The sequence below is a fragment of the Lycium ferocissimum genome, chromosome 11, assembly GCF_029784015.1.
Source record: "Lycium ferocissimum isolate CSIRO_LF1 chromosome 11, AGI_CSIRO_Lferr_CH_V1, whole genome shotgun sequence".
NCBI lineage: Eukaryota > Viridiplantae > Streptophyta > Magnoliopsida > Solanales > Solanaceae > Lycium > Lycium ferocissimum.
In genome coordinates, this window is record NC_081352.1 from 35,323,301 (window position 1) to 35,335,980 (window position 12,680).

A 12,680-nucleotide genomic window follows, 5' to 3' on the forward strand; every position below is an offset into this window, starting at 1 on the left:
GTTTTTAGACCACTTATAAATGAGGAAAGTCACACAAATACAACTTTTTGAAATGATAATTAAAAAGATTACAACTACTTTCTAAAATTTACATAAATCCAACTTATTCAAAAAAATTAACTTTTTAATTACAAAAATACAACTTTTTACATTCTTAAAATATCAATCATACTTAATTTTCGGAATTACTACCATTAATGCATCCACTTTTTACTTTCTCTCCCCCCTCCTCCCCCCCCCCCCCCCCCCAACCCACCCAAACCCCCGAAAAAATATTATGAAAAGGGCATGAGAGAGAATGTAATTTTCAAATAAATAAAACAAAGTTAACTTCAAATCCCATATTTCCTCCTCTTTATTCTTCTTTTTTTATTTTCACTTGATGACTGATGCAATTCTTTTTTGTGATTAAAAGAAATCATTTGAATATATTAATATCAAGAAAAGTACATGAAAAGATATGATATATGGTATAAGAAAAGTACATGAAATATATGGTGTATTCAAATTGACACATTTAACTGAGAAGATGATAACAAAATATTTGTGGATATAATAGTAGAAATAGTATATTTAAGTTTGTATATTTTATATAGTATATAATATAATGATACCTTTTGTGTATATAGTATATAATATTACAATATATCTAATATATGAATAGATTACTATATGTGCCAATCAATTCTACTCTATAATAACATATATATATATAATACACACACACACACATATATATATATATATATATATATATATATATATATATATATTAATATTATATATAAATGATACAGTAATATACTTGTTCATGAATTAACTTTTTTTTTTTTTTGGTTAAAATTCATGAATTAGCTTGCTAGTAGATTGTACTGGAGCTTTTTAGGTACACAATGATTGTATTTTTATATGCATGTAATTATGTTTTCACTAATATATGATATCTCCTTATTTTTACCTTTTGATTCATAACAATAATCTCTTTGTTTTTAGCTTTAAATTGCATAATTTGTAATATCTAAATTAGTTGTATTTGTATAATTAACTCTTACATATCTTGTATTTATGAAAGTTCTCCTAAGCTCATTCGGCTTCACAATGTTACTATAGTCATCTTATAAAGCGGAAATAATACTTGATAAAATACTTTTTACTAGAACATGATGTTGAAATTTGAAACTTTACTAAATAAAATTTCAACACAATGTACTGGAGTTCAAAATACTGTTAAAATTCCAAGTGTTACTCAAACTCCAAGAAAAAATCCTAGGATTTTGTGACAATTCAAACTAACATCATTTCATCCTGGAGACTGGTCAGAGCATCTCAATTTTTTATTTTTTTATTTTTTAATTTAGTAATCTCAAGTTTATATGGTGTAGAAGAATAAAAAATTTAATGCTGAAACTTAATTCTCCTACTTTCTACCTGAGTTATCCTAAAAATGTATTCACTTCCCTTCGGAATTCTCTATATTTTAAAATTTTGGGAAAACAACACAAAATACTTCTAAAACATAAAATATTTATCTGTTCATATCCGCTCCTAAACTAATTTCGCTTCTTGCCCAATTGGCCAAAAATATTTACCCGAATACCCCCTCGATCAAAATTCTTCCTCCGTGATACCATCGCAGTATATTTATATCATGATGGTATCATGGAGGACTAAGAGAAGAACTGGAGCAGTTCTCCATGATACCATCTCGATATATTTATGTATCATAATGATATCACGGACTTAGGAGTGCTCATTCAAGGATTTAAGCAGTCCTCCATGATACCATCAAAGTATATGTAAATAAGATAATGGTATCATAGAGTTTTTTTTTTTTTTGAAAAGTATATTTTTTGAATAAATGAATATGATACCATCTTAATATATTTATATACTATATTAGTATCATAATTTTAGGGTATTTTGGATAATTAATTTTAAGGGCATGAAAATAAAAGGAGTCTAAAGGGATAATTATTATATTTATAGGGCCAACGACGTTCTTTTTCCTAAAAACTTTTATTGTTTTATTCTACATATAAAAGGTTGTTTGCCTTTTTCTTGTGATCATTGGGCTCATGCAGATGGTTTGCACCCACTACATTCCAGCAACTACCAAGACTCCAGGCCTCAAGGGTCCACATTATAATAAGTCCAGCAGAAGATGCATGAAAAATCAAGTAGTACATCCCATAAAAGTGGCTATACAGCAAAGTCCGTGTGGGCCCATTTGCACCTCTTTCCTTTTACATGGGCCCATATCTCCCACGTTAGAACAAGTATCCTATGAAATGGTTAGGCCATAAAAAGAAACGATAAGAATGAAGTACATGAAAATTGAGCGTTAAGAACTCAATACATTTATAACGTTTAATTTGATTTTCACCCAGATCTATTTTTCATGTATGTTACACTCTTCCCCATCGTTCCAAAACAAAAGATTTAGAAGCAATTAAATAAATATTAATGGCATATGCAGCTAAACTTTCATAATCAACTTATTTTAAAAAATATTTTTTGTTACAAGTGCTTTGAAAATAGTATTTTGATGAATAGTCGTTTGTGTTTGACTAATTAATTTGAAAAACACATTGCTAATATTAGATCAACAATTTGCGCTTGATCAAGGTTCGATAATTATTTTTGGGGAAAACTATTTTTTTATTGTCCTAGAAGTTTGGCCAAACAAATTATTAATGTAATTTTAACTTTGAAAGATTATGGTACAGATATTAGGAGAATTTTGAGGGATCTACGAGTAGAAGTAGGAGATCTCTTGCTTTATTGTTATATAATCACAATCTATACACTGAGATTGAAACAAACAAAAGGAATGATAAAAAGTTAGAAGATTAGCATTTGCAAAAATAGCAAGATATCTGATAACCCAAAATCTCTACAGCTTTACCCAAATCTCATTTAGAGTCTAAAAATCCTATAATCAAGCCTAGTAATTTGTACTTAACCCCCCCCCCCCCCCAAAACCCCAACCCGAACCCCCAACAAAATCGACCATTATTATGGACATTTAATTTATTCCAAAATGGGCATCTCTTATCTTTGATCTTCAAATCCCTTCTCCTTCCGACCATTAGTCTTCAAAACGCCTGCAATGCATATTCCGCAAAAAAGCATATTCAATTCTTGAAATTAAACAGTTAAATATAAATATTTAAAAAAAAAAAAAAAAAGGCAAGAAAACTACTTGACGCTAGTATGTACTAGCATAAGTGTTCAGTGACCGAACCTTAACTTCAGCAAAATGATAAATCAATTCATTTCCAGTAAACAGTTCAGAATATCACATGGAAAACTATCTAGTACAACAGAAATACTAGAAACTACAACGACTTTTTTTACCTCGAAGTAAGTGAAATTTCATACTATTTGCTTAAAAAAAAAGAACCAAGACCAAAACAAATCTATTGAAATAAATAATAAGAAAAGAAAAAGAAAAAATGATAATAATTAATTCATAGAGAAATGAGCAATTGCCAATTGAGTAAGATGAGACGGGACGAGATTTTTTCACCCTTAATTAACAATTTGAGTTCATTAAGGGGGAATGCATGAAGAAACACTTTCCGTTAATAGGCCATAGATGATGCAAATCCAAATTAGTCTAGCCAGTAAATTCTGAATAAAAATAAAGAAAAAAAAACAGTCGAATACACTAAGATCCTGCTATGAGCAGGGTCCGAAAAGAACCGGAGCATGAGTATATATTATACAGAGCCTTATCTTACATTTCTGCAATTTTAAATATCAAATAGTTAAACGAAAAATATTCAAGAGAGATAAGAGCAATAAAATTACCATCTGGTTTGCAATGGGGAGGATCTTCAAAAAGAGATAGTGAAAGTTGTTTATGAGCCAAACCAATATCAAAAAGTATAAGACCAGATGAAGGATCATCAACAACAATTCCTTTAACTGGTAGCCACACAAAAAGTTCTTGTTGAGAAAGTCCTTCAACTCCAGCAAGTGAACCATAAGTGAGATTAGCCTTCACAACACTATCATAACAAGCCATGGTATCAAACTTAGCCAAACATGGCCCATCAAGAAACACTTCAAGTAGGCCAGAATCTGATAAATTGTAAGATTTCACTTCTTTAGGAAGTAGCCCTCCTGGTAATCCTTTAGATTTAAGCAAATCATGAATGGACATAGACATAGCCACTTCACACTGTAAAAAACAGAACAAGAACAAGTGTAAAAGTAGTGGAAATTTGTTTTGAAGAAACTCCATGATGATGAGAATTAGAGATGAGAGAGAGAATAATTTTTGGGTTTTATGTTTTGCTTTTTGATGGTTTAAGAAGTGGTTTAAGGAAAAAATTGTGGAGGGAGACTTGGGGAAAAGGGGAAATAGAAAGACTGTTTAGGTAAAAGAGGATTTTAGGGCTGATTTTACTATGTTTGCCTTGGAAGGTAGGGTCAAACAGTCAATACTTGAATTGATTAGGTAAAAATAAAATTCACACTTTTCATCCCTCATTTATTGATAAATATTATTTTTTGATCCTTGTTATATATAACTCAGTATAATTAATTTTTTATTAGTTAAGATATATATTTTTGGTTTTATTGAAAATCAGTTATGTTTGGACATTTAGAACTATATTACCTTAAATGTGAAGTAGCAGTGCAAACTAAATATAATACATAACACATTAAGTTGTGGAAAGATAAACAATTATGGTAAACTTGTGCATATTCATAAACTAAAGAGTCAAAAGTGTACATTTCAATTAACTGAAAGTTAAATATGCTTGATCAGAATTAACAAAGGCTAAAATTAAAAATGATCTATAACTAATGGACTAAAAATGTAATAACCTCCAAAGTAAATAAGGCAGACTTGGATTGATTGATTTTGCTTGCCATTGAATTGGACCTTAACGACTTTGAATTATTTTCTCTATATAATAAGGTCCTGGGGTCACATTGAATTATTATTCTGCGTCACGCTGGCTACTATGTATACATTTGTGCTTTTGAAATATCTGGTATCATTATCCCCTCAATAATTTACAAGGAAACTTCCATTCTCAGGCCTCAGCTATGTGGATATCTTGCAACGTCATATCTTTTTAATTTATCTTTTATACTCTGCATTTTTATTTTATTTTATAGTAAGTAGCTCTTTTTCTACGTAAACATCATTTTATTTTCTCCATCCGTACTTAGGTTTCATTATTCGACGTGGTCTCGTGTAATGATAACAATTTGTTTTAGTATAATAACATTGACAATTTGTTTTCTATCTTCTGAAGAGTTGTAAACACGACTGCGTAAAAATCTATTTACACTGACCAATCAATTCGTTTACTAAAAATTAATTGATAATTATTAGTTAATCTGATAAAATCAGTAGTTAATTTGTTATTATAGGTTAAAATATACTTAAATCCTCTTAAATTGGTTGAATAAAGATATACTGTATGATTTTGCATCGATAAACGGACAAGATGAAATCAATCCCGGCCAATTTGAATCTCAATTATCAATAATAAACCATTTTAACCAATACAAATTGTAAAGAAATTGTTTTCAAGAATATAATGTTAATTAACATAGTTTATCAAATATAAAGTTCAGTCCAATAGTTGTTAATCCAGTTCTTTCTCATTAGACCCCTAGAATTGAGCTGTTAGCTCTTTAGCTCATGACTTCCATGTATAACCTATTGTTTTCATCTATATATGACCTCTTAGGCATTGGATGCTATAAAGGAGAGAAATTGTTCATATGTAAAACTGTTTTCTTTATTGTACCTTCTCCTTTTTCATATTCAAAGGTTAGAGTGGTAACGTTTTTGGTTGGTCTTGTGAAAACAAACGTACATTAAAATATTAATATTTGTTGAAGCAATTCTATGGAGTTCTAATATTAAATTTAAAAATAGGGAGTTCTAATATTAAATTAAAAAATGTCTTGGCATTTCCATCTGGCTTGTTCTTGGGAGGAATGTTTCTGTTGTTCCATCGATCGTTGGCTTGACTTTAATATTTTCCTTTTCCACGTAACGTACAGAATCCAGATTTTTTAAATTCTGGATGGTTGTTTTGGCTTGCTGTAAAGCAGGATAATATACCCTTTTAACTAGCTAGTGCTGACTATTGATACAAGAAACACTATGAAAGAAGAAAAAAAGACTTTTCTATAGAAGGCAAAATTAATTTGCTCGTGTTTGTTGTTTGACTCGAGTGTCTTTACTTTTCCCACGCTAAGAATGTGGAATTCCTGATAAACAAAAGTGAAATTAAGATTTTAATTTTATGGGCATGAGATTTTAGAATGACGATTTCAAGTCTAATAATAGAATTCTAAATTTAATCTATGTACACATTTAATAGCTTTTTTAACAAAAGTTACTGAATTTAGTCAGATACGTTTCTAGAGTTCTACTTCTGCCCTTGTTAGTCGGACGCTTCCTCCTTTAATAAGTCATATATAACATGAATTTAGAATATGTTGTGGTTCTAAATTAATCGGATTCTAGAGAGAGATGACCTAGTAAGCAGTGACATAACTATCATTGCCGAAGAGAAGTCAATTGACACTCCTTTATTGAAAAATATTATTGAATAGACTAGTTAAAAATATCTTCCGCTTAATATAGTGAAAATTCTGATTTTGCCAGTGCTAACAAAACGGGAGGTGTGGTATCCAACCCATTGGGGAAAAGGCACCGGCAAACCAACGCAGTCTATACAATACACAGAAACAAAACAAACCCTTGGGATTTTCGGTGATTTGAAATTTGTCGTGGAAAGAGATTTAGAAAATGACGCACCCATTTAAATGTATGATCTACTACCGTGTGAATATACTGTAGATTTATACTATCAAAAATGTTATCATAGACATTAATTACTGGTCACTAAGTACTTACTTGATACCATCCTTGAGAAATATTTATTAGGGGGTTATTTTACCACATTAACCTTATTAATTACGCTTTAAAAATTTAATTTGACTGTTTATTCTCTATGTATTTATTCAACGATAAGGGTAGTAGTATTTGAAGAAACTAATAAATTTCTCTTGGTTTGCTAAAATAAAAAATTAAAAAAAAAAATCAATTTTTAGTATAAGGCCCAAGTAAAATGAAACGAGGGAGTATGATCAAGGGAAAATGACCTAATAATACCTATTTAAGACTCTATATTACAAAATATAAGGATACTTTTTCTTATTTACAAAACATACTAATAAAATTACAAAGTATACCAGATTTGGGCTTAATGAGATACCCACGATTTTAGATTTTTTTTAGGGAAGAAAATCTGATTTTAAGTGTGGACTTACCATTCAACTCTTTTTTTTTTTTTTCTTCTTTTTTTTTTTAAATATTCTCTCTCTCTATGATAGACACCATTTTCATACTTAAAATCCAGCTTCTCTCCTAATATAAATTTTCAAACCAATATTATAAAGTATTTTTGATTACTAACTTGTATATTAATTGTATATAAATTTTGATTTGTATCGTTTTGAGATATATATGATCATTGTGTGTTTTGAAAATCTGTATAAATTATATAAACTGTAGTTTTAAAAAATGTTGAAAACTAATATATGTATGAGATGTGTATGGAGTCTGCTATATGTCATTTTTTAGATATATGCGGCACAATGTGTATGAAATGCGAACAAATTCGATATCAATTAGTCTTAAAAATGTTGAAAACTGATATGTGTATGAAAAGTGGATGGAATTTGGTTTGTATCAATCAGAAAACTTATTATACATATATACTTTCTCATAATCTATACATACTTTGATAAGATTTTATACAATTTATATGTACTTTATCATAATCACAATATACATACAACTTTTATACATAGTTCATACATAGAAATTAAAACGAATTTATACATTTATACATATTGCATACAAAATTAATATATATTTATTTTAAATTGTATGAACTTTGTATGGAATCGGTTTGTATCAATTACAAGTTTATTATACATATTTTTCTCAAAATTTATACATACTTTGATTATATTTTGTACAATTTATATGTACGCTATAATAATCAAAATACACATACAATTTTTATACATATTTCATATATAAAAATTATAAGAACCTATACAGTTATACATATTGCATACGAAAATTAGACATATATGTTTTTTGGTGTATGAACTTTGTACATAAAAATTACCGATTATAATGGACTTTTTGAGTAAAAGTTGGAGAAAATTAGGTAATAATATCTCTTAATTTTGAATGGGGTGGATGAAATAAGGAAGCAAAAGTTGGAGAAAATCAGGGAACTATATCTCTAAAATTTGAATGGAGAGAGAAAAGTAGATAAAATAAGTAAAAATGATTTCCTTACCTTATTTAATGTGTTTTATTTGCTTCTTTTTAATTTACCTAATTCGTATAGATTTTGTAACAAGTTTATTGATATATTTTGTAAACTGAAAAATATCGTCATGTTTACGTAAATATATACCCTCTTATCATGTACATATATGTTTTGTGCCCTATGATCAATAGTAGTGATACAAATAAGTTAGCATGTAGAGGCCGATTCAGGTAGTGTGTATATATATACTACCTACGCCCCAAGTCAGGGCACTTTAAATGACCTTAAAGAGAGCAAGCTACAGCTGCATGTAGAGGCTACAAATTTACATAATAGAGTTATTTGGAGGGGAATATGAATTTATATTTCGGGATTATAGGCCAATTTTTTAGACTGGTCTTAGAAAAAATTGTATACATTCATGTACAATTGAAGCACTAGGTTTATTGGAGTATAAGAAAACAAGAGTGCAATGTTGAGTAATTTGACAACTTAACAGAAATGAATAACTCCTTAATTAAGAAGGGGAAGGCCCTAGCGTTCAATTAGATAATTGCAAGTGGTTTGAAGTAAGACCTACCAACTTGTTTTAATTGCAACTTTGGCAACTGAAAAAATGATAGGGTTGAGACATTGAGAGGGGAAATTACAAAGGACGAAATGCACCAAACAAATAAATACATGATGTGTACTTTGCATATAATTTTTCATTATTTAAGACTCCCTCTGTTTCCTGAATTTATATAAACCTTTTATATATATTTATATATATATATATATATATATATAAGAAATTCCTACAGGTGTTTTATTAACCACATTTTTCTTACATTTTTTCTAAATTATTTGAATTATAAATTATCATGACTTATAGTCTTTTTATGTAGTTTCTAAATACATAAATTTTATTTTTACAATTGAACATCTATGTCAAATTCATGGTCAAAGTTATAAAGTTTGACCCTCGTACTCCGAAAAGGTTCACATAAATTGAAACAGAAGGAGTATAAGTTCATAATATGTAGTTGCCAAAGAAGCTGATTACATGGACGTAATGTAAGATTTTTTGTATTATTTTGCCAATCCGATAAGTTTTATTTAAAAGTGAATAAATCTCATCCATTCATTCGGTTAGTCGATGGATGTTACCGTATCAAAAGATCGATTAAACTCTATAAATTGGTCTTTTTTATTGCTTCTCTTTATCGTAATAATGTCTTCCAAATCAAATATGCATTTTATTACGCCTTTATGTGAGATTATTATCATGTTTAAAATCCTGATATATATATATGCTTAAAGTATATTTTATACGCAACTCCAAAACAGTTCAATAGCCTGATGGTTGTAAGCCATTAAACCAAATTTACCTCTAAAATAGTAAAAGTAGTTCTTTTGTTCCACTGTTTTTCGTTAAAATTAATTTTTACTCTTACTTTGGTCAGATTCAATTTTGGACCTAACGTCACAACACTTTTTACAATAATACAATGTCAAAGAACAAAATGATGAGAAGTCATATCATGTATAAGGTTTAGAATTTCTAAAATAAGCACCTAATAGTCCAAATTTCATATATTTGAGATTTTTTCAAAGATCTCAATTTCAGTGACAGTGAAGTCATAACTGATAAAATAATTTTCTACAATTCGATGTCTCAAATAAAACTTCACAAGTAATCAGATATGAGTGGTGAATATAAGAATTTTTTATCCTACCTTAATATTTTATGAAGAAAAATGTCTTCTTTGAAAAATATTATTTGAAGCCTTTTTCACGCATATATATTACAAATAAATAAATAACAACGCGATAGATATCAATTTGAAAAACTCAAGAGTCTCTTTTGGAATACTTGGTCATAATTGACTGGATATTTCCCGTAAATAGTTTTCTTGTTGGATCATTAAATGATAAGACGGAGATGCCATAGATATGTTCCAAACAAGTTCATTTAGTTTTTTGTCCTTGCTATTAGGCCAATGCATCTTCTCTCTTCATGTCACATCAAACCACCAACTTGCTCTCTTTAAAAAAAAAAAAAAAAAACTTTTAAGCTCAAAATATGCACACCATTAAACCTAAACGTTATCCATTTTTAGCAACTTGTTTAATGTCATGTAGTGGCAAAACCAAGAATGTTATTAAAAAAGAAGCACTCCCTCTATTCACTTTTATTTATCCAAAATTTTAAAAATAGATTTTCACTTTTACTTATTACTTTTAGCATATTAAGAAAAGACAATTTATTTTTTCTTGTTTTACCCATAATATTAAATACTCACTTCAAATCCAAAAAAATATGCATTAATTAATATGGGTACGTTACGGTAAATTATATTCGTTTTATTATTTATTAAGCATGAAAAGTGCAAAGTGAGCAGTAAAAGTGAGCGAGGAGGTAATATTTTACTTATATATTTGTTTAACTTTTCGATGAATAATGTTCAATTAATCACCATTCGCCGGCTGTATCCCGACCCTTGCATGATTGGTCGAAGCGAGCCCTCCATTTGGGACTAAAGGAAAATTATTACTCCTTCCGTTCACTTTTACTTGTCCACTTTGGACTTTTTACGTTGTTTAAGAAATAATAAATGATCTGCATAATTTACCAATGTACCCATATTAATTGGTGCATATTTTTATTGGATTTGAAAAATGATTTGAAGTGAATATTTAATCTTTTATAGGGTAAAACAAGAAAAAATAAATTGTCTTTTTTCTTAATATGCTAAAAGTGACAAGTAAAAGTGAAAATCTATTTTTATAATATTGGACAAGTCAAAGTGAACAGAGAGAGTACTACGTACTAATTTATGAGTTTAGTCTTAAATTATCATCATCACTTAGTCAGTAAGAATAAATACCGCTATTGGTGCTGTTTGTTTATTTGGGGATGTTGAAGTTTTAAGGCTTGTGATTTTGATTAATCTTTTAGTTTGTCTCGGAAGTCAACATTGACTATAATTACAACTTCTTAGTTCTTACTAATTCCTAATTAGATATGTATGGAATATAATTTATGGTAAAAGACAGACCATTTTGAACATGTGAAACTACAAATGTACTACAAAAACGACCTGAGTGTAACGCATTATTGAGTCTACAAAGTCAAATTGCTATAGAAAAATAGATAAATGTCAAAATTTATTTCAGCAGTTCCCGAAATTTTTCAAAGAAATCCAAATTTACCATTCAACTTTTAACTCTGGGTTATAATTACCCTCAGGTCCGAAGTTTGTTGGGAGCCAAAGGAAGAAAAGAGACTTTTTCCTAAGGACTTTGATTATAGGATCTTAACCTTTCTTATTAGTCAAAATGTTATTGGTAGATATAATTGCTAGAGAAATATCAGTTAGCCACAACAAAGGATTAATATAGATATGACCGTGCGTGGATAATATTGTTGGCGGAGTGTACCAGAAAATGAAATCAGCATATGGGAAAATCAAAGAATGTGGTGCAGTGGATGAAGTTAACTTGCATGAGAGGTTTATAACTTGAAACTTTGAGTATGAAATTTTTTTTTAGTAGAGAGCGCTTCTCTCAGAAAATGAAACACATGCGGAAATAATCCGAATATAATACGGATTAAGATGCGAATGCGAAGAACGGGTGAAAAGCCATAAAAGGAAAAATAGAAAACAGCCTATGGGTATTCAGAATACCGTGTTCTTATGGATTGTTGCAACGAGTTTGATACTACTTGATAGTGACATTTTACCGGTTCAATTAATTCATGTAGAGACGAATTAGTTGGACCGCCTAATTAGGGAAATGGTCCCCGGCCCTAACATGGCATCTTTTCCATATTGGGCCTTTTGGGCCCGACAGTTATGGCAATTTCTACGGAAATTTTCGGTAATTCACTGGTTGTCCCTCTTTTTGCGCAGATTGTCCTTCTTTTGGGGTGATCTTTAATTTTTGGCCCTTAAATTGCTGGTCTTTAAATTGCAAGGCAACACTTTGGGAAAAGTCATCCTTATGCGGCATAGGCTGTCTTAGGTATAACTAAAGTTATGTCGGATCGCCTTAAGGCATAACTAAAGTTATGCCGGTCCAAAATTTTTTTTAGGTTATACTAAGACAAATCTTATATAAGCGGCTTTTCAAAAGCCTATTTGTGATTTTTTTTTTATTTTTACGCTAGCGAATTTGAACACGAGAACCTCGAATATTGTAGGTGAAGGGCAAAAATTAAAGACCAGCAATTTGAGGAGCAAAAATTAAAGACCACCCCGAATAAAGGGCATTCTTGCGAATTACCCTTGTCCTTATCTTAGGGTGATCTTTAATTTTTGTCCCACAATTCTTTGATCTTCAATTTTTGCTCGTCGGCACTTT

General features: G+C 29.6%; 1 protein-coding gene across 1 annotated transcript; it reads right to left on the minus strand.

Annotated features, from left to right (window-relative positions):
• Positions 1-2,750: 2,750 nt before the first annotated feature.
• Positions 2,751-4,398, minus strand: LOC132036937 (uncharacterized). Its single transcript, XM_059427349.1, has 2 exons — positions 3,814-4,398; positions 2,751-3,104 (listed from the first exon to the last, which is right to left on the minus strand). Exons 1-2 carry the CDS (start codon positions 4,247-4,249, stop codon positions 3,052-3,054), a joined length of 489 nt encoding a protein of 162 aa, XP_059283332.1. The 5' UTR covers positions 4,250-4,398; the 3' UTR covers positions 2,751-3,051.
• Positions 4,399-12,680: the final 8,282 nt, after the last annotated feature.